Below are 22,027 nucleotides of genomic sequence, written 5' to 3' on the forward strand. Positions count from 1 at the left end.
TTCAGTGCTGGCCTGCCCTGTGTGTTGCAAGTGGTGGGGTTGCAGTGTGTGGTAGGATGCCACACTTTTTGGATGGCCCTTCATCACTATACAATACTGAAGTGGTTTTTTAGGTTGCGTTTAAACTTTTCGTTGGGCAGTGCAGTCTCTGCCATGCCCTGGGAATAGCTGGCTGAAGGAGAAAGCAGGCCAGGCTGTTAATAATCTACTAGCAGTTCAGTTTGGCTATTGTTGCAGCTGAATCTTTTCTTTTCCTTTAAGTTGAACAAATACACTTGATTTCTGTGGGGAGTGGTCGCAATGGCAATGCCATCCCTGGTGCAGAGGGAGTGCCTCTGCAGCTCCTGGTAGGCCAAGCCTTGCTCGGGGTGGCTCTGCAAGGATGCTCGCCACAGGCTTCTCTGGAGAGGAGCCCTCTCCCCCTCCCCGCGATGCAGCAAAAAGGAGCATGCTGTGCTGGGAAAGTTGCAGGGCGGGGGGCGTCGCAGGGGAGTACACAGACCTGCCCATGCTAAGCTGTTTGGGACCTGAAGCCCTTGTGTTGCTGGGGCTGCTTCCTGCTGAGGCATCGGTGGTGGGTGGGTAGAGCCCGGTGAGGCTGCGGGTGCTGTGCAGGGGAGCTGGCACTCCCGGGAGCCGGGGTAATGTTTACCTCTGTAATCAGAGACCACAGAGCAGAGCATGCAGGCTGCTCGGCTCCAGTCATGACTGAGCTGTATGCCTTAAGGAAACATGAAGCACCCGTGTTTGGGGCGTTCCTGCATTTCCTGGGTTTCAGAGCATTTCCAGGCTCACAGAGACCCTGCCTTGGTTAAGAGCCAAATGCCAGAGTGGGTCAAACACTTCCAAGACAGCTCAAAAACTTTCTGTCCCTGCTTCCCCCTCAGAGCCTGACAGAAATACAGCCAGACTGACCCTGGTGTCCCCATCCATGCAAGTCCCTTGAAGAAGGTACAGCTGAGAGAGCTGATGGTGACTGCTTCACCACTTTGTCAAATAGCAGCTACGGACAGCAATTCAGCCTGGCGGTGTTGTCTGTGGTGCTGTGGAACAAGGCTGCGGGCTTGTGCAGGCCTCCGGTTTGGGGGTGCAGGGGCTGGGTGTGGGGCAAGGAGACCGGCACACACCCCGAGATGCTCTGGGGCTCCTGGCCTTGTCCTGGCTCATGGTCAGGGGAGCAGCTCTGGTTGAGCAGGCGTCACCCCAGGATGCTCCACACCTGCTGCTCGCAGGAGCCTGTGGTGCCCACGGACCAAACAGGGAGGCAGCCTAGCTCAGCTTAGCACATGTGTGGAGAAGCCCTGGCCACTGGCTCTTTCCTCGGGCTGAGCTTTCCCTGTCTCTCCAGGGCCCGACTAGCAAAAAGAAGGGCGCAGCCCATGGGGTGGGCAGAGGCGAGATTTGAGGCACAGAGAGCCACTGGAGTTTGCTTTTCCGAGCAGGTCTGAACAAGTCTGGGGAATCAGGAAGCATTGGGAGGGAATCCAGCCCAGCCAGGACCAGAGCCGGGCGGTCCTAGCCAGCTGTGGTCCTCTGCCCGAGCCGGGGCTCCAGGGGGCTTGGCCCCTGGGGAAGCCTGGGCGCAGGCCAGTGGCTGAGCAGGGCTGCAGGGGTGAGCTTCACCCAGTGGCTGGGGCTGACCCATGGTTGTGACCCCAGGATGGCACTGAGCCACTGCCCCAGGAGCACATCAACACTGGTGGGGTAGAAGCAGGGGCTGTGCTGAGCCCCTGAAGACATAAATGGGCTCCTCTGGGCACGTTGCACCAGGGCTGCTGGTGCTCCGGCTCTCACAGCTGCTTCTCAGCCATGCTGTGAGGGGTCAGGGTGAGAGGTCTGTTCCAGGGCAGCCTGCACAGAACCTTCCCTTTTGGGGCAGGTGCTGAGATCCCTGGGAGCACTCAGTCCATCCTTTGATGCCAGGACATACTCTGGATGGTCTACGGGTGCCTGAACAGCCAGGGAGGTGTTGTCTGCCAGGTGTGGGCTGAGCAAGGGGCTTGTACAGTTGCTGCGTGTGCACTGAGGTGCAGGGACATTCCTGGGCTACAGGATGAGGGGTGGCAGGGATGGTGCTAGGTGGTATGCCTGTAAAAGAAAGGCCTTTGTGTAGAGGACTGGCCTGGCCCGCTTGGCAGCTCTCTGCAGTGTTGCTTACAGGGGCCTGCTATTGCTGCCCATTTCTAGGTGCAGTGCTGCATCTCCCAGTCCACGTTCCCTCATAGTGAGGTGCCTGCAGGCAGCATGATGTGAACCGATGCTCTGGGCCTGATCCTGTGACCCCGGTGCCATTTATGATCCCTGGGAGGGTGCTGAGGAGGCTCCAAAGGCCCAATCAGCCCCAGGATTTGAGGAGAAAAGGCAAGGATGGCCTTAAAGCATCTCATCACTACACACTCTCAGGCCCTAGAAAGCTCCCATTCTTCCTCAGCAAGGCTTTTGTTGCTGCTTCTGTGGATGCCAGGCTAGGGGACGAGATGAGGCAAAGCGGGTAGCCTCCATCGGGTACGGAGGCAGCAGGCGGGATTGGCTGCATCTGTGAGGGTTGCACAGGACTCCTCTGTGTGTTTGTGTGTGCAGAGCTACCTCTAGTGGCCATGGGTCCCGGTCTGGCACTGGGACTTCAGATCAGCCTTGAAGCCAGTGACAGCCCCAGGTGGATGTCTCTTGGCAAGGGGCTGGGAGCAGTCTGCCTCATGCCCACTGACACAAGGCTTCGACTCACATCACTTGTATTGATCTGGCGTAGGCAAGAGGGGGAACAGCTCGGTGTTTTCTTCAGGGCAGGAGGGAAACGGGGGAGGATGTGTTTTGTGCGTTGCAGGTGGGAAGGATGGAGAGGGTTCCTTGCATGCAGATCAGCAGGCAGGATGGTGCCCCAACAGTCCCTGCCAACACCCTAAGCTGTCTGCCAGGCCCTGGTGTAGAATGGTGAGCTTTATTCGGTTGTAGCCTTCTGTGCTGTAGGCTCAAATGCGCCATGTCTTTGCTATTCTGGCCATAACTGTTGCCCAAGACAATGCCATGTTTGTTTGCAGCATGTTAGCGTTAGGGACATACATTTATGCTAACCAGATACCATTACACAGACTCTGTGCTATTAAGGAGGGCTTCCCCCACCCCCTGCCTTGCTCCCCAGCCTTCCCAAATCTCTTCTGGTAACATTGCTCTGTAGATGTAGTTTAAGGTTCAGAGCAACCTGTTCTCTCGGCATCTGAAAAGAAGTACCTGAGATCCTTGTTTTTAGGAAAGGCCCATAGAGTGCAGATATTTTTCAGGCTGTGTATTTTACTTGTGACACAGCAGGATTGTGAGCAATGACTTTCATAAGGTGCTAGAAGGCACTACTGTAAGCTAAATGTGGTAGATCCAAGTGATTGTATTTCTAAACAGAGCATAAAGCATTGCATGTTGTTAGCATCCTCTGTTTGAAGGACCAGCTCTAGGAAAAAGCATACAAATAATTAATTTGCTTCAATAATGGTCCATTGTTCTTTTCGTCCAGATCTTATCTCTCATCAATAAGTTCTCCGGCCTTCATAAGTCCCCCAGATGGGACTTCCATCCTCTTTTGCCCAGGCAGAGTTATCGTGAAGGGGCGGCATCTCCAAGGACTGCTCTGGTGAGAGGTGGCTCATCCTGGAGGTAAGCTCGTTTGCCACAGTCAGGAATGGTGAGAAAGAGTAGGATGAGGTGGCAGCATAGCTGGTGGAGTAGTGGACATCTTCAAGAGGATGCAGAGGGTAGGGCTGGGCTCCGGGGATGGCTGGGGTCCAACTTGAGCTTCGGTATGGGGAAACGCCTCCGGACTCTTGTGAGGAGAGGCAGCTGGCGCTGGCAGGCAGTGCTTGCAGAGGGTCTGAGCATGCACTATCTGACTGGCTGAGACTGTCGGGTGAGGTCTGCTCCCAGGGCTCTCTCTGCATGGAAGCGGGGAGAGAAGGCAAGAAAGACCCTTAAGAATAAAAGCTTATCCTGGAGGTAATGGTATATCTAGTTTGGCTTCACCAAGTCAAGCTATCCCCAATGTCTAGCTGGGAACACTCACAAGGATTTCTGTTGCTCTGGGGCAGTATTTGGTGTTAAAACTGTTGAAAGGAAACATCCATGCTGTCAGTAGTGGGTGAGGCCTGGAACAGGCTCCCAGTGGGACTGACCAGCCCTGACCCTGCAGGGCCCAGGAGCTCTGCCCTGGATGTGTGGATGGAGCTGGCTCCTGGGAAGTGGCAGGGATGGGGATAGGCAACAGCCTGGAGCTGACCAAGGATGTTTCTAGAAACTTAAGGAGCTTAACAGAGTAGTTATTTTGGGGAGCAGGGAAGGTTGTTAATTTAGAAGCTGGTCTCCAACAGGAAGAGGGGACAATTAGATAGAGGACCGCAACAAAGAGAAAAAACGTTCCCCCTCAGCCCTGACCCATCTGCTGTGCACTCTGCTGCGGCTGCCTCCTGTAACAGCCACATCCTTCCCACATGAATCCCCCTGACTTAACCCCCAGCTTTAAATCAGGTAATCCTTCATTGGGTGACTGAGAACCACAGACTCACTCACTAGTAGGAAGTGCGCTGTGTCATTAGGGAAGGATGGCAGGAGAGGGGGCACAGAAGAAGGGCTGAAGAAGGAGCTGGTACCAGCTGTGAGGGGAGTAGCACGGTAATCCCCATATTGGTCGGTGAGATATGGGTCCAGGAGTGCCGAGTAGCCCTGAGTAGCAGAGGAATTGCATGAGAAGGGCTTGGACCCTAGAGGGGATGAGTAGACATCACTGACAAACTGCTTTGTGTTGTGGAAATCCAACTCAGTTGTGAAGGATCTCCTGACGCCGTAGTAAGCAGCCGTAGAAGGTGAGCCTGTGGTGGTCAGAAAAAAGGGTTGGCTAAAGAGAAACCGAAACAGCAGCACCTGGGGAAGCACAGAGCTAATGGAACCTCTGCAGGTGCAAATTAAAACCTTTTTCTCTCCAGCATCACCCAGGGCAGGAGTCAATCCTGTCTTGAAACAGGTGTGTCAGACCAATTACTTTTAGCACCTCAGACTGTCCTGATCCAGCTGATGACCTCCATCTGCAGCAAACCAAATATGTTTTGGGAAGCTTCAAGTATGAGGCTGGGGGATTGAGGCTAGCTTTACCAGCCTTTGCTTTTTTCTTGCTCTGCTACAGCCCTTGGGAGGAGGATGGGGTTACAGCTGCAAAACCACCTGCCTCTGTTCCAGCCTCACACCCCTTTCCCTGCCCAAGAGCTCTAAGGGACAAACAGGTCAGCTCCTGGTTTTGTGTTTTCTCTCTTTAGCTCCACAGAAAACTGGGAGACACAGAGGGAAAAGAAGGGGATCTGCACGGCACCTCTTTCAAAAGAGGTGGGAACTGCTTTAATTACCTCTCTTTCCCCTCTTTGGGAATTTCATACAAGATTACAGGGGCCTTTCTTTTATTATTGCTGTTCCTGTTTTGACTCTTTCAATTGCTTTCCTCCTGGGCTCCCTCTGAGGGGTGGCCCTGCTCCAGTGCTCCTTTGCTCACTTTGTGTCCTTTGGAGGAGAAGAGACAGGGGCAGTGTCAACTGTCCAACCTGCATAGAAGGTATTTATTGGTGGAGGAAAACTTCACCTGGCATTTGGACAAATGGTAACTGCGGTGTGCTGGTGTTGCCCTGCAAAAGATAAAGATATGTTAAAAAGTGTCCTATCAAAGCTAGGCAGCTCTCTAAGCATGTAGTTTGGGAAGGTGGTGGCATAATTCAGATGCACTATTTGAGCCTTGATGGTATAAGTATGAAGAGCTTAACTACAAGATTTCAAGCCTGTGGCCTCTGAGGTATTAGCAGATGTAGGCCAAGAAGAGATTTTGAAGGTCTTGTGTAGAGTTGATAACAGTAGAAATATCAAGATAACTGGCTTTTCTCATGTACTGCAGGGTCCCTTAATGCAGGCATAATTCTGAGCAGTCATTTTGGTGTTGGCACAAACCAGGTCTCAATAAGCTGGTATCTAAGCTCTTGGCTGATCAAAATAGGCAGATTCTGCATGACTCATGTTCTAGCCCAGCCCTCCTGTGCTGCATCTACCTGCCGCAGAGCTGCTTTAGCTGGCCCGTCCTAGCAGAACAAGCAGGCTGTGTGCAGAAGGCAGTTGTTTGTAGCTACTGTTTGGGTGCAACAGCAATACTGATAATAATACTCTCCTCTTGGTCCCTAGGCATGGAAGAATTAGCCCTGAGTGACCCCGGTGCTCACAGTGGCTAATTCCTTACAAAGCACTGTGGCAAAAGCATCTGCTCCTCTGGAGCAGAGCTCATACATGGATTTTCACTGAGTTCTGTCTCCAGACCTCCAAACCCTTAGAGCAGAAATACAGTGCCCACGTCTGCATTTACTTTAGCTGTGCTGTTGCCCTGGCCAGTGATGGTGGCATGTTATTTTCAGTTTGCATAGTGCAAACAGGAGGTTCCTGCCACAGCAAGCAACCAAATTTAGAGGTTTAAATTTGAATTAAATTTGCCAGTGCTAGGACTTCCTTTTACTGCTGAGGGAGGCTTGCAGCTGCTCCCTGCTCCGTCATGAAAATGAGCTCTGAGACCACACAAGTCACACGGGCTGTGGGAGTGATAGGAGGTGTCAGGAAGGAGCCCTTTGGCTTGCGGGCAGATGAGAGTGTTCACATTGCAGGGTCAGGGCTGGGGCTTGCACCTGTCTCCAGCTGGACCATTTTCAGCCACAGACCTCAGTGAGGATTATAGCTGGTAATGCACGCTGCCCTGCAAAGCTAAAGCCTCCCCATGCAAATCTGCTCTCAGCAGACACCTCTCTCAGCATCCATGTCACATCAGTAACACCTTCTCCTGCTTCAGGGTTTTTCCCCACCACCTTCTCTGCCTGCCCATGGCTGTTGTATCCTGCAGCCAGCTTGTGTCTGCATTCACTGAGGAGGAATCTCTTTGAAAGTAATGGTGCAGGCCTCTGCACTAGTGTTTAGATCGCAGTCTTAACATCCCACTGGGAAGTAATCTAGTACTGTCATCTGGCACCCATAATACTGTGTTTGAGGAAAAAGTTGAGTTAGGAGGTGCGGGTAGCACAGATGCTGCCTACAGGTCAAAGGGCTGCAGTGATGAGGGCTGGGATGCTTTGCTGGAGGGACAGGAAGGTCCCTGGGCATAGCTGTCAGCCTCTAGTATGGAGCATTTCAAATTACCAGTGCATCTAAGTTCATCTTTGATTCTGTCTGTTCAACAGCCACTGAAACTATCTGACTGTGTCACAGGCAGCAGGTCCTCTTGCACGCACCTATGATGGATAGCCATAGAGCTAACATTAGCTGCAAGGGTTTTACCTGCCGTAATTCAATTGCAAGAACCTCTGCAGCAGCCCATCTTTGGCCTTCATCTTAGCAGGTACCCACATACTTGCAGAGACCTACATTTCACTTGCCTCCTGGCTCCTTATACGGTGATGAATGGCTTGGCTTAATTGAAGCCCATTAGTTCATTTCCTCTCTGCATTACTTACTTTCAGTGCCCTGGGACTGAGGTAGCTGGATCTTCTGCAACACAGTGCGTCTGTTTAGCATCACTTGAGCCCACAGCATGTTCAGCTGTTGATAAGCTTGGTCTCAGCCTCCCTTGCACATGACAGGGCAGAGATACTGGCTGGGGGTGCGTACTCTAGAGAGCCGTGTTGCTTCGTTGCCTTGGTAACCCAGGAGCGTTGTTCAGCTACAAGGCTGCCTTGGGGGACTAAATGCAAGGATCCAGGTCATAATAATGACGTGTTCCTGCAACAGGGTCCTATGGTGCCCTTTGACCATATTTTGGCTTCAGTATATCTCCTCTCTGGGCCCAATCTGTAGAACAGCAGATGAAGTAATAAAAATTAAGAAAAGCAAAGCTTAGTCTAGGCAGGGCACCTCACTGGCTTGCTGACAGCAAGTTTGCTGAATGATCTGACCCTGGCCTCTGAGTGCTGCTGGGCATAGTACTTCATCTGTGTACCTACCAGTTTTCCCACCTGAGAAAAGAAGGTAATCCTTTTATGCAGTGGGTAACTGCTGGTTCATGCCTACACAGTAGATGAGCTAAAGGAAAAAAGTCAGACCCTCCCTAAAGCCCTTCTGCCCTGCAGTTGGTGGGAACTCAGAAGCCCAAATTGTGTGGTTTTCATCACAGTACACACTGGTTTCCTATCATTTGATGTGTGCAGGGCCTGGCTGTCATGAAATTGTTGCTGTTCTACTGTTTCAGTAAACAGCCCAGCAGCTCACCTCTGATGAGCAATGACCTTTCCTCAGCAGCAGATCTCCTCCATAGACCTCCCCTTGCATAACAAAGGCTTACTGATTTCGGAGCAAAGATCATGTTCAAACAAAAGATGCAGCTAAATTACACTGCATCATAAATATACAAAGGGGTGTTCAGTTATCTGCCGTGTGCTTTGATTCTGGATTATATTATGTCAGATAAACAGAGCTGCACTTACAGCTGTTCTTTTCATGATATATTCGAGCAAATACGGATGTTTGCCCTGCACAATAATTTTTCGTCTCTCATAGGGAATTAGGAACAGAGCTGATTTTGCATTAGATAGACACACAACTGCTAAGCTTTTGAATACAAAGCAAAGGGCAATAAGGCAAGCAGCAAGTGTTTTACAGTTCCTAGGGCTTTTGATTGCAGCCGTTGAAGCTGCGGCCTCTAGAAAGATAGCAGGTAAAGCATGATAGTCATCAAGCAGGTTCTGTTTTCTCAGGGAGAGCAAACACAGCAGTTGCTTCCTGCTGCTCCCCAAAGCAGTATTCCTAAATGCCTGCCTGGTGGGAGCATGTGTTTCCCAGTGACTGTCTGTGGCTCAGGGGCTCTTCCGCCTTTCTGCATTAGCTGAAGGCTGTGAAGATATCTATGGCTAGATCTTGCTTTGGTTGGTAATGCCCATGCTGGTTTTCTGCCTGTTTTGGTACACAGAGTTAACATGCATGAAAGTAACAGTGAGAAAAATACTTGCAAGTCCCTTTGAGGTCTCTTTGTTTTGCTAAAGGCAAAAAGCCTGAGGGGAAAAGAGCATCAAAGCTCCTAATATGTGTCCTCTGCTGCCGGTAATTCGGGTCTCTGCTCCCACCCTTTCCTTCCAGGACACAGTTTCAGCAGCTTGACTGCATCTCCTTATCTGTCAGTGACCCCATTGCTGCCAATCAGCCTGGAAGTAAAGTGCTGCTGCTTGGTAAAGGTGAGCCTTGACAACGCACAGGGAATGGCTTACTGTGCCACCGGATTCCACATGCTGGCACCTGCAATATTGTGTCTTCTTCTGGGGACAGCATCACTTTTCTTGCTAGTAATTGAGAAAAACAACGTAGCATACTAGAATTTGACTTAGGTTTCCTGTTGCCATAGAACCACTATAAGAAGTAATCATCTTTCACAAACTGATGCTTGGCCTCTTTCCAGACCATAACATCACTGCATCTCCCCTGGCACTCTAGTATGCCAGAGAGGAGCTGGAAGGAGCACAACATTCAGGGAAGAACATCTATTTTTGTGGTGCTGAGCTGTTCAATTGTAGCTAGTAAAAAAGGAAGTTGACTTGGAAAGGTGTCATATGCAGGATGTGAAAGGAATGGGGGGGGGGGGGAACTTTAATCCCTCAAAGGTTCACTGATGTAAAAAATCAAGGAGCCATCTGTGATCTTTGGGGGCAAACACTAGTGTTGCAAATGTTTTTGCTATTCCCTGCCAATATTGGCAGTGCCCTCAACATAACAGTGAACTCAACATAAATGCTCTTTAAACCAGAGGATTACATGACATGACTTTTCTGGTTTAAAAAAAAGGGGGGGGGGGGGGAAGAAGTGACTTACACTGAAGCAGGAGCCACTGCTCTGCCTGGATCGTTTTTCAGCAAGAAGATCTTTGACTGTGTGCTTCACTCGCACTCCCTGATACACCCGTTTTCCAAAATCTGTAGGGACTGAGGGAATGAAACGAGCATTAGAGGAGTTCAATGAAAGCATATAGCAGCTGGAAGAGGTTGTTACAGAAGAAGCAAATTCATCGCCTCTGTACACCAAGTTGGGAAGGAAGTATAAAAGACTGCTATTATTAATACAAAATCATCCCTTAGGAGCCCAACAGTGAGGGCTGCTCACTTGCAGAGAACAAAGTCTGAGGTGCCCTACCCTGTATTTCAGCATTGGGTGCCATGTGGTTTCCATGCAGCTCCCTCTGTGCCAGATATGGCTGGCTGATGGTTTTAGGCTTTTATTTTCCAAAGAGAGCTCTGGGGCATCCTACATTTCCCCTCTGGGTCAGCAACATTTGATTTAACTCTACAGCCCTTATTGCTTTCAGCAGAGATGCTATGGTTTAGCCCCTCCTTGCCCTTCTGGAGTTGCTGGCTTTCAGCACATTGCTCTGCGAGCTTTGACCTCAGTGCAGCAAAGGTGGAAATACCCTGGACAGTTGAAGTCGCTGCTCTGAACAGTGATGTGAATCACAGTGCAGATCTCAGGAAAGGAAAAGGAGCTGACTGCTGAGTCTGCTTTGTATCCACAGCAAGTACAGACAGGGACTTGGGGACTCCGTTGTTTTATCAAGGTTATTGAGGAAGGCACAAAGAGGGGTTCAGTGTCTCAGGATGTCACCCAAGAGACTGACGGCAGGCCTGGCTCTGTTTTCTTGACCTGCCTGGAATGCAGCACAACCTGTCCCTAGGGTCTGTGTGACTTTTGGTGTGAGGCATCTGTCCTCTTCCTCTGCCTGGATAGAGCTTTGCGAGATCTGCCTTGTGTACAGGTGTTTTGGCACGAGTGAGCAGAGAGAGGTATGAGGTACCATACCAGGGATGGCTCTTTTATCCTGGCTAGCGGGCTGTGCCTGAACAGAGAGCTCACACCTGTGGAACCAGGGAGGAGTGTCCACATGGGCTTTTATTGAAATCTTCCAGAGAAGAACTTAACTTTGAAGCTAATCTATTGGAAAACATGCAGCCATCTTCTCCTGAGGGAACAAAACCAGCCATTCCACAGCTGATGTGTTTGATCTCTAAAATTGTGATATACCATTTTGCCCTTCTGCTTTTCAGGTTGTGTCATTTGGCTCCATTTATCACTTTCTTTCATGTTGCATTGTGTCCCCAGGTGCACATGCACGTGGAGAGCTTAGAAAGGGAAGAGTAGAGGGTTTAAACAACCCAGAATCTCAGTGCTGGCTTGAGGTTACCCCAAATGTTTTCTGTTGGGCCATAGAAATTGCAATTTTGGGCAACTGGGTGTTTGAGTACTAACCAGAGAGACTTCAGCCAAGACCAGGCACAAGGCAAACACATTGCAAGAGACAGTGCTCCAGAAACCTTATGATCAAAACAGTCAAAATAGAGGTAAACACTGAGTCTGCATATCAACCAGTGAGTATCTGTGGACAAGCCAGGACACAGCCAGAAATGGTTATCAACTCTTGCAGCTGAGACTGGGGCCAGCTCTTTTCTATGGCCCAAGGAAGAAAACTCCCTCCTGTAGCCCCTTTTCAGGGCTGTTTTTACTGAGAGCAGTTGGAAGCATGGGTACCTGGTGCGCACATGTAGCTGGAGCTGAAAAGCTGTGGCAGAGCAGGTATAACTGGCAGAAACAGCTATACTTTCTGCATTGGAAACTTTGCATCTTTGCATGAGAGTTCCTTTAAAGATACAGCATTGCAATTTGATAGAAAAGCCTGAAATGTATAGCACAGTTCATTCAGCTCCATCATGGTCTGATACTTGCAATAACTCATGCAGACTTTGCTAGCTGCATCCAGTTGAAGATTCAGCATAGAACTTTTGGAGGAGGACCAAAGCCAAGGAGACAGTCTTATATTTAATTTTCAGAATGGGGATATTTCTGAAATAGCATCACTGGAAAAGCTGTGAGCAGCTTTTGTTCTTTTATTCTGCAGTCTGATATTGCCAAACCCTACAACCTCTTTGTGTTAACTGACCTTGCTTGCCTGTGACCATTTCTAGCAAGTGTCTGATGATCTGCACTTCTGCAGTCCTGTTTGCCTAAGACCTTTACTATGGTCTAAAGACATTAGAAAAATGTTTCCACACCTCCTTACTTTTACACACAGATGCTGTGCTATTGAATTTACTTCACTCATATACTCACAGTTTTTCCTCTGCTCAAATTCTTATAAGTAAGCAATGTAATGGCTCTGTCATTTAACGCTGTTTTTAACTTAGCAGTCCAGCCTCACATAAATAAACCTGTTGTTTTCAGTGAGTTATTTAGCAGGATCTGATGCCAGCTATTAACACTCCAAATAACTCTGCTATTGGCAGCACTGGGGAAAGGAATGCTAATTTAGGCCTGAGTTTAAATAATTTTCAAGCAAATTGAATCGTATTTCACATCACTTTTATCTAACTGCCTTTTGGAAAAATATTGCATTGTGAGGGAATATAAATTCAGCCTAGAGAAGGCAGAACATGCTAATAGGTACTATGGAATTCTTGGGACATTAAAGATGCCACATGTGGATTTTAGACAATTATTCCTCCTCTTTGTTTTGGTTTTGTTTTTTTTTTTTTTTTAAATATGAGCCCAAGGATGGCAAGGTATGTTCTTTCCCTGATATTTCTATGAAGATGTATCTTTACGCTTGTGAAAAGTCAAGGTGCTGAAACTCACCTGTTTCCATTGTCGTCACTGCTGACAAGTCCCAGCTCTCAGATTCTGCAGGACTTTGGAGAAAGGCTGACTGTCATGAGCTTCCCAGAGCAGACTGAAGCCAGTGCTCATACTCCACTGGTAAAGTTCCAGCTGATCCTGACAGAAATATGCTTTCCACAATTTAGTGATGTCTCCGTGATACCTTGTTTGGGATTTGCTTAAATGCAAATCTCTTGATGTGTGTTTCACTTCAATTTGCATGGCCAGTGGTGGATCATTCCCAAAGAGTCTCCTTCCTGTCTGAGCCAACATTTCATGGATGAAAACTGAGGTGAGGTTTACTGATGGAAAAATCTTGGGTTAAAGTGAAAGGCTGGCAAGTCTTGCAGTGATGAGCCATCTCCTTACAGGTGAGGAACCTGGCTGGAAAAACAAGGCTTGGGACAAGAGCATCTTCTCGTGAGTAAGCGTGAGATGCCCATGTGCTGTTGAAGATGCACACAGCAGGCCTTGCTTGGGGAGTAGTACTGTTTCTCTGGGACCCCATAGGCTAGCTTGTGTGTTACACAATTAAAACTGGATCTTTGGACACTGTGAACCCAGGAGGCTTTGCATGGCATCTGCTAGCACCTGCGGGGAGAGGGGTAGCACTCAGCCAGGGACAACATGCTCATGGGACGGGAAGGAACATCCTTTAGCAAACTCACATGCTCCTGGCGGGGAGGCCAGGGTTTGGCTTTCCTTTATCAAGCGAGGGATCCCCTTTCTGAAGGTCTGAGGTTAGTCCCCAGTGAGGTGCCAGGAGGGGGAACAGCAGCCAGGAAAGGACCTGTTCTTACACTGCTGCTGGACTCAGGTTAAAGGGACCTTTGGCCAGGCCTGCTGTAGCCATTCCTCTGTTCCCAGCCTCCAAATGGTAGCAAGTCTGTTTCTGAACCAAAAAAATCTGAACCAAAAAACAGAGTTAAGCCTTCAAATTCTTCTTTAAACATCATAGCTTATATCCTGGTTCTGAAACATATCTGCATTTGCTGCAAGAGAGCTGTTTTCCCTGCAACATGGCTAGCACAACCTATCAATACAGTAAGGGCAGGCTGTGGTGAGACAGGTGATCTCTGGAGTGCTTTGTGTACAAGCAGCATGGGCTGGTGCACAGCATTGCTGTGCTCATCTTACATGACCAGGACAAGACTGGCGCTAATACGTTCCTTATAATTAAATATTTCTTCTCTTGTGGCGTCTGCTGCCAGCTTGCGGGTCTATTAGGTAAGATCCGTCCCTGTTTGTAATTCCATGCGCTTTCCCCGGCATTGGGCTGGAGATGAATTTGGCCTGTCATGTGAACTGCCTTCCTGGGGAAGGTTATGGGTTTTTTAAGTGCAATTATTCTTTTCCTTCAGAAGAAAAATAAAATACAAAGAGCAGCAGCTGGCAAAGGCTGCATCTGCTCACGCCATAGAGGCAAGTGGGGAATGCAGAGCTGAAATAACACCTTGAATAATTCCCAATATTCTTAAGTTGCAGAACAAGTCAGGTATGCTGCCTGCTCAGACATGGAGCTCAGGACCAAGAGGACATCACACGATCAAGACAATGGAAGACTCAAGCTCCTGTGTACAGAGTCTTTCACTGTGTATATATGCCCTCTTATATAAGACAAGTCTTATTTTGGCCTGTCCATTCTTGGCCACCCCCTCCTGCTACCCACAGGTGTCTTAGATTTGGTTGACAGGTAATAGAATGGGCAGAAAGCACCAGGTGGGTTGGGGAAGTGTGGGCAGATGTAAAGTCACAGCAGAAGAGGGCTGTCTTTGCTTTGTCAGCAATAGGCTTAGTTTGCCACCTGCCTCCTGGCAGGCTTCCCAGATAGTTTTGTCTCCTGTGCCCGATATTTATATACTTTGGTTCGGATATGCAAGTTAAATCCCAGCCCCATTCAAGCTAATAGCTTTGCACTGCCTAGCCAGTCCAGGTGTTTTCTGTACTGGTTACAAAATAATTACATTGAAAACAAGAGGTCCTGCAGAAAACAAACAAACAGAGAGAAAATAGAAACTCAGCCAGCCTTCTTTTAGATGAGATCCATCTCTTACATTTTCATTTGAAAAAGCATCATACTCAGATTTTCTATATAATTTAGTGAGTTTGGGCATGTACTTTCCATTCACGTTGGAGGAGAGACCTGGTGTGTATGACAGGAGTTATAGAAGCAATTGTGTATTGGCAAGGCACACTTTGTGGCACATTTTATACAATCCCATTTCGTTTTAGCATGGCATTTACCTGCGCCAAAGCAAACTTTCTGAGAATTGTGTCTCTGTTTTGTGTTACAAAAGCCTGGAACAGCAGATGTCATAGTCAATGTATATTTGTTTAATCCAAGCTGTCATTTCAATCTGTCCTCTTGTTACGGAGTAAAGAGAATATGTTGCATTATCTCGCAGCAGGAACTGCAGTACTGAAGGGTTTTGTATTCGGCACTTGGCTGGGGTGCCCAGCTGCATGGATTTTGACTGCAGTCTTTGCACTGTGAGGACTCTCTTGTTTAGGCACGGAATGTTTCTGGAGGCACCTGAAATTAATGTACGTGGCCTGTGCTGCTCTTCACGCTCCACCACCGCAAAGCCAGGTCCCGTGCCAAATCTTAAAACAACGAAAGCGGTCCCGGCTTCCCAAAACCAAACGCCAGTCGGTCCCGCGGCTGTCTGCAAGGATTTCGGCTCGGGGCTCAGCCCCAAAAGGCCCAGGAACCTTTGTGAGCCGGCGCCGTTTCCTGGCGGGCCCGCTTGGCCGCTGCACGCCCGCCGCCGGCTCCTCCGCGGGGATTGGTCGGCGGTTGGGCGGGGGGCGGCTGCTATTGGGCGGGCGCGGTCCGTTGGGCTCCGGCGCCCCCCGGCGGGGCAGGGGCGGACGGAGGGTGAGCGGGGCGGTCTCCCGAGCCTCCCTCTGCCCCCTCGCCCCGGGGCTTCCCGGTTCCCCCTCCGCCGCCGGTTTGGTGCCTCTGGGCGTCTGCCCGCCGCGGTGGCTTAGCCCCGACTCCGGCCGCCGCTGCTGCGGGAGCGCGGGGCCGCCCCTGCCCTCGCCGAGGCCCGCAGGACGCAGCGCCCGGGCCGGTTTCGGGCAGCGGGGTGACGGCGACGGTGAGGGGGAACCCTCGGCGTCTCCGCTCTGCCTTTCGGGGCCGGCGGCCCCGGCCATGCCGCCCCCTAAGGCCGGCGGTAAGGGGGCCTTGGTGCTGCAGTGTGAGTGGGAGGCGTGCACCTACGTGGCCTCGAAGATGGAGGAGTTTTGCGAGCATGTGGCCCAGCACCTGCAGCAGCACCTTCCCGGGGAACACCGGGACGAGATGGACCCTCTCGGTAAGGAGCTGGCAGCTTCGACCCGCTGCGTCTCGCGAGCCCGCCCTCTCCTCTGAGATATTTCATTGTGCAAGAATCTTCCTCTCCTGGAGGAGAGCAGCGCTGCCTGTTGCAGGACTGGAATCTCGTGAAAAAAGCCGTGGTGTTTCTCTGTTTGCGGGAACCTGAGCTTTACTTGGAGAGTTTCCATCAGACAATTATGGTCTGTATATCTCCTGTTTGTGTTGCAGAGGAATACACATGTTTGTGGCAGGAATGTGGTTTCTGTTCCCCAGAGAGCTCAGCTGACCTCATTCGCCACGTCTATTTCCACTGTTACCACACCAAGCTGAAGCAGTGGGGGCTGCAGGCCCTGCAGAGCCAGACAGATGTGAGCCATTGCCAGCTGGACTTCCAGAGCCGCAATATCATCCCTGAGATCCAGGAGAACTTTCTGTGTCTGTGGGAGTACTGTGAGGTGAGAACAGGGGACGCAATTTCACTTTCCTATGGGTTATCTGTGATGTGGCAGCCAAGGGAAGGAGAGCTGCTTTTGTTCTGCAGCTCACCTGCATGCCTGCCTGTTAACTGTGTTTGTACCTGTGTGAAAGTGCCTGTTGTACTCTGGCTGAGGCCAGCTCGTGCTGATCTCTTCACCCTGTTCTGCCTGTCCTTGCTCCCCAACAGAGATCATTTGATAATCCCGAGTGGTTCTATCGGCATGTGGAGGATCACAGCTTCTGTTCGGAGTACAAGGCATCAGGAAAGGAGAACCACGTGGTCCTCTGTGGTTGGAAAGGTTAGTGGGTGCATGCAAGGCCTCTCTAGAGTGCTTTGCACAGGGCTGAATTGCAAACGTTGTACGAGAGAACTCTGCACTCCTTGGCAGGGTTTCAGAGAGCCTCTTGAACTTCAAAAATACATGTGCATGGTCGTAACAGTGAAATGTTTCTGTAGAATCTCCTTCAGGGGATCCAGTTGAGTGCTTAATATTGAACTTTTCATTTATATTTAATTAGTACCTAGAAGAAAAGACTCCAGTTCATTTTTTTTTCTTTCAATAATTTCTCTCTCCTGTGTTTGTGCAGTTGCCATAGCTGCTTGCGGTGGAGGGGTGGGGGGCCACACCAGTTGTACATTAGTGATCTCATCCTGCTGTAACCTTGCTTTGTGGGCTTTTCAGAGCAGGGAGTTGATCCTTGTTAGCCAAAACACAAGCAAGAAGCCTGCCGTTCAGTCAGTTTGTGGATCGTGGCCCACGTGCGAAGGATCTTAATGGCATTCTGTTGTTTCTGTTTAGACTGTGATTGCACCTTCAAGGGGCGCTGCAAACTGCGGGAGCACTTGCGCAGCCACACGCAGGAGAAGGTGGTGGCCTGTCCTACCTGTGGGGGGATGTTCGCCAACAACACCAAGTTCTTTGACCACATCCGCCGTCAGACTGCACTGGACCGTAAGCTCCTGCGGGTGGGGAAGGAGTGGTTTGTGAGCGGTTTTCTGACTGTGCCATTTGGTTTGCTAGAGCTGCCTGTTCTCTGCAAGAAAGGGCATGGGTGTGCTTGGAAACAGTCTGGCTTCTTTGATGACTGGGAGCTCAGACACTGATGAATCTCTGAGAAGTGTCTTCTTGCAGAGGCAGGAGGTTTGGAGGCTGACAAGGCTGCACAGGTCTCACACTGCTGCAGCCAGAGCTTTCCTCTTGCAGGGACCCAGGACTGAAGTCAAAGGCAGCAGTTGGGCACTTGCAGCAGCACTGGGATTTGCTTGCTGAGTTCCCCTGTGCTGTGCTGGTGATGTGTGTGTGATGGTTGCTCCCCAGTTCCTGCACTGGCAGCCCAAGGAGGCTGTGCGAAGGGGAGGCAGATTGGTCTTTGCAAGTGGTTTTTTTTTTTGTTTGCTTTGTTTGGCTTTGTAGTCAGTGTCTGCTGTGTCTGCCTGGAGAGAAGGGTTCCCAGCTCTACTGTAACTACCTCTTTTTCCCTCTTTTTGTGCTGTTGTCTCTGCTTTGATCTCTTTTCTCACCGCCTCATCCCCTTTCTCCCTGGCCTTCATGCTGCAGAGCAGAGGTTTCAGTGTTCTCACTGCTCCAAGAGGTTTGCCACAGAGAGGCTGCTCCGTGACCATATGAGGAACCATGGTGAGTAAAGGCCCCTTCTCCCAACTGAGGCTCTGAAGAGTGCATGCTTTCCCCTGCTTTGTGGTAATGTTTTCCACCCATTGTTTTGCACAGTGAACCATTACAAGTGCCCTCTGTGTGACATGACCTGCCCGCTGCCCTCCTCCCTGCGAAATCACATTCGTTTTCGGCACAGCGAGGAGCGGCCGTTCAAGTGTGACTACTGTGACTACAGGTGAGGACCAGGGCTTTCCGTCTTCCCAGATTGCTGACGGAGAAGCACCCAGAGGCATGCGTGTGCGTGCATGCTACACAGTGTTCAGCCTTGTTCCCTTATAATTTCCTTTTAGCTGCAAGAATCTCATTGACTTGAGGAAACATCTGGACACGCACAGCAAAGAGCCAGCCTATCGCTGCGAGTTTGAGGCTTGCAGCTTCACTGCACGTTCCCTCTGCTCCATCAAACTGCACTACCGGAAAGTCCATGAGGTGGGAAGGGAGCAGAGGGCTGTTCTGCTGTGTACTCTCTCCCAATGAGGCTGAGAACTGCTAAGTGCAACATGCTGTACAGAAGCATGAGGAAAAAAGCTAAAGTCATGTCAAGTGCCCCAGGCTGACCAGGGCTGTAGGAATGTGAGGTCAGGTTGCATTCCTCTCTTACTGCTGCAATGATATGTCATGTCAGTCTTCTCAGAGAACCTGATTCCTCCTTGCATGCACATGCATGGGTACCAGGCCCTCTGATCAGGCTCAAGGGGTATTCACATCGCTCTCTCTGCCCTTCAGGGTGACTCAGAGCCCCGGTACAAGTGCCATGTCTGTGACAAGTGCTTCACACGTGGAAACAACCTCACTGTCCACCTCAGGAAGAAACACCAGTTCAAATGGCCCTCGGGACATCCTCGCTTCAGGTACTGCCCATCCTTAGCTCCTCCCTATCTCCTCTCTAGTGCAAGAGCGCTGGAGCTGCATCCTGTGTCTTGCTGGAGCAGAGACCTGGCAGCGCTTGGGTTCTGATGTTTGCCTGTAATGTGCTCAAGACCCATTTCCCAGTGGCTGGGAGACACTGGGCAGCAAGCATTCGAATGGATCTGGCACAGCGACAGAGCAGTGCTGGGTGGCAGCTCCAGCAGTGGGTCTGAGATTAGGGGCAAGATTAGCAATGGTGCCATCACAGCTGCATCTGGTGGGATGTTTCTGAGCTTGGCAGGGGGCAGGTCCAGGTGTCCCACTCCAGGAAAAGCTGCTGTAGATCAATCTCTTGACAGATGCCTCTGCTGCATTTTCTCTAGGAAACTCCGTAGGGTTTCCAGAGCCTAAAAGCTGGGAGGGGAAGAGGATGGACTTCAAATGCTCCCAGTGAAACAGAGTGGTGGAAGGAGATGGGCTTGGGAGGTGATAGAACCCTGGCAGAAGGCTCAGAAGCTGCCACATGGATGTGCTTTTAGGGATAGGGGTTGGAGGGTTTTTATCTTACTTGCCCAGTATCATCTATGTAGCACTGGGCTTTGAAACCTAGAATATAGTGCCCCTTCCTTGGCTGCTGCTTCAGGCTACTACCTGTCTCTTGGGAAGGGGCTGTAGTGTGACTGGCTCCATCACCCATGCCTATCTCTGCTCAGGTACAAGGAACATGAGGATGGCTACATGAGGCTGCAGCTGGTGCGTTACGAGAGCGTGGAGCTGACAGAGCAGATACTGAAGGACAGAGAGAAGCAGGGGGAGGCACTGGATGGCTCAACTGAGTGTGTGGTGCTGTCTGAGGGTGAGGGCAACCTGCAGGGCATCATTTTGGAGGCCCCGGCAGAGGCTCCCCTGGTGGAGAACAGTATTGCTGAGCTGCAAGTGGCCCCACTGCGCCCGGCCCCTTGCTCTGCTGACAACCCTGAGCCAGCACGGCCGAGTGCCTTCCTGGGAGCAGCGCTGTCATCCGAGCAAGAACCTGGCACCCTGGCCAACCCCATCATCCGTGTGGTGAACCGGACCAATGAGCATGGAGAGAGTGAGACTGTGTATTATGTCATGGCCAGCACATCCTCAGAGGAGCAGGTGTCAGCACCTGGCGGGCTGGCTGTGGAGCTGGAGGAGAATGTCATGGACCGTCTGCAGAAGACGGCTGAGGAGCTGGGCATCCAGATTGTGTGAGGTGCTCACCTGCCTCTCTGCACGAGGAAAACTTGGGCCGGTGGGGGAGGTTGGGAAGTGCTTGCGGGAGAGGGCTGAGCTTGTCTTCACCTGTCTGCAGCTGGCTAAATTCCCCTTCTGCTGCCCCAGCCTTTCTGGCTGCTGGTTCTGGTCAGCATGGGGAGAGGGGAAGGACAGGTCTCTCTCAGTTGTGGGTCAAGTGATCTGAGCTGGAAAGAGCTGTCTGTCTCCTCCTTTTGGGGATTAGGGACTAGCAAGCCTCTCCCACCCTTCCAGGAGGGTTGGCCTTTGCCTGACACAGGCCTTCCCCTCTGGGTCACTCACTGGTGGTATGGTCCCTGCTGCTGTGCAGCTAAGTTGTCAGCCTTTGCTGAGCCTGGTCCTCAGCTAGGATCTCCCCAGGCAGGATGATGTGCTGAGCAGACACTGCAGCTGAAGCCTCTTCCCTGGAGAGATGTGTAGCCCTTAGCAGGCCTGTTCTCCCCCATCCATACTTTGTTCTCCAAGGGATGGCTCTGCTTCTGCCTTCATCAGCAGTTCCCTGCACATCATCTTTCCTAGGTCATTCAGCTGGTGCTGTTGGTGGTCTTTGCACCACTGATCCCCTTACACTGCACTGATCTCTGGTGGGAGAGGGTGGAGGTGCTGTCGCTTGCAGGCTACTGCTCCCTGCAGCGCTGCGGGATTGGGAGCTTCTTGCTGCTTTTGTCCTTCCCTGGGTTTCCTCCCCACATTGGGGTTTGGGCTTCTGGTTGGGCAAAGTGTACTTTGGCAAGACAAATAAAAGTCAGACTGCCAGGCCAACCAGTGTCTGATGTCTGTTTCAGCCCCGTCCCTGCCAGCTGTGGCATGTTGTCGTGATAGAATGAGACCAAGTTGCCTAGAGCCTGGAGTGTGGGAGGTGGGCACTGAAGAGCTGCCAGGATCTCTGGACACATCCTATGTGTTGCCACTTGGTGCAGCTGGCGGCTGCCTTGAAAAGCGTGTTGTTCCACGTCCCCAGAGGTGGCACTGGAAGGCCAGGTTTAACTCTGGCACTCTTGTTCCCTGCTGTCCTGATACGGGCTTGATTTTTGCTGCCTCCTTCAGGGTGTGAATGTCAGCTGCCTGCAATGTCATTGTTTGAATATAGAGAGTAGCTTGGGCTTGTGAGCAGAGCCAACTTGCCCTTTGTGGAGTGATTTGGATAAGAACAATGTGAGGCTGGTGTCACTGTGGTGACACTTGGGCCCTCACTGCCCTGTGTGTGCAGGTGGTGTGCTCAGATGGAGTCAGGGAGGCACCCTGCTGATCTCCTCGGCTGGATGCTGACTTCTTCCCATCTCCTTTTTCAAGCAGTTCAGCAAAAGCTGTTGGAATTCCAGGTTAATGGAGGAAATCACTTTATACTAAACCCTTAGCCATCTGCTCACTTTCTAATTACACTGTGGGTGTGATTCGTGGCTGTGCCCTTGGAATGGGGCGATGAGAGCGGCCCCTTAGGCCTGCACCCTGGGTGAGGGGCAGCATGCTCTGCAGTTGCCATACTCAGGGGCTGGGTAAGGACCAGGGATGAAGTGGGCAGAGCTGCCCGCTGCAGGCTGTGTGGGAAGGTTTCCTGGGGCTGGATCTATGTGTGAAGGGCAGTGCACACCTCTGCACCCTGATACTGCTCTCTCCAGGGGCGTGCATGCAGAGTGCCTCCCATGGGCCAGTGAAATGGAGCTAGGGCCATGTGATGGGCACCTTGTGCTTGGAGTGAGGCAGGGTGGGAGGCAGCTGGCTGTCCCAGCAGCCCCGAAACATGCAGTGCAGG

General features: G+C 51.0%; 2 protein-coding genes across 2 annotated transcripts; one reads left to right on the top strand and one right to left on the bottom strand.

Annotated features, from left to right (window-relative positions):
- Window positions 1-3,459: 3,459 nt before the first annotated feature.
- Window positions 3,460-12,661, bottom strand: POU2AF2 (POU class 2 homeobox associating factor 2). Its single transcript, XM_069786133.1, has 6 exons — window positions 12,652-12,661; window positions 10,820-10,880; window positions 9,847-10,006; window positions 5,609-5,651; window positions 4,552-4,850; window positions 3,460-3,920 (listed from the first exon to the last, which is right to left on the bottom strand). Exons 1-6 carry the CDS (start codon window positions 12,659-12,661, stop codon window positions 3,519-3,521), a joined length of 975 nt encoding a protein of 324 aa, XP_069642234.1. The 3' UTR covers window positions 3,460-3,518.
- Window positions 12,662-15,506: 2,845 nt separating this feature from the next.
- HINFP (histone H4 transcription factor) lies at window positions 15,507-21,036 on the top strand. Its single transcript, XM_009911964.2, has 9 exons — window positions 15,507-15,992; window positions 16,223-16,449; window positions 16,659-16,770; window positions 17,272-17,424; window positions 18,031-18,108; window positions 18,202-18,322; window positions 18,438-18,576; window positions 18,874-18,998; window positions 19,710-21,036. Exons 1-9 carry the CDS (start codon window positions 15,830-15,832, stop codon window positions 20,230-20,232), a joined length of 1,641 nt encoding a protein of 546 aa, XP_009910266.2. The 5' UTR covers window positions 15,507-15,829; the 3' UTR covers window positions 20,233-21,036.
- The last annotated feature ends 991 nt before the right edge of the window (window positions 21,037-22,027 follow it).

The sequence above is a fragment of the Haliaeetus albicilla genome, chromosome 7 (assembly GCF_947461875.1).
Source record: "Haliaeetus albicilla chromosome 7, bHalAlb1.1, whole genome shotgun sequence".
Taxonomy (NCBI): Eukaryota; Metazoa; Chordata; class Aves; order Accipitriformes; family Accipitridae; genus Haliaeetus; species Haliaeetus albicilla.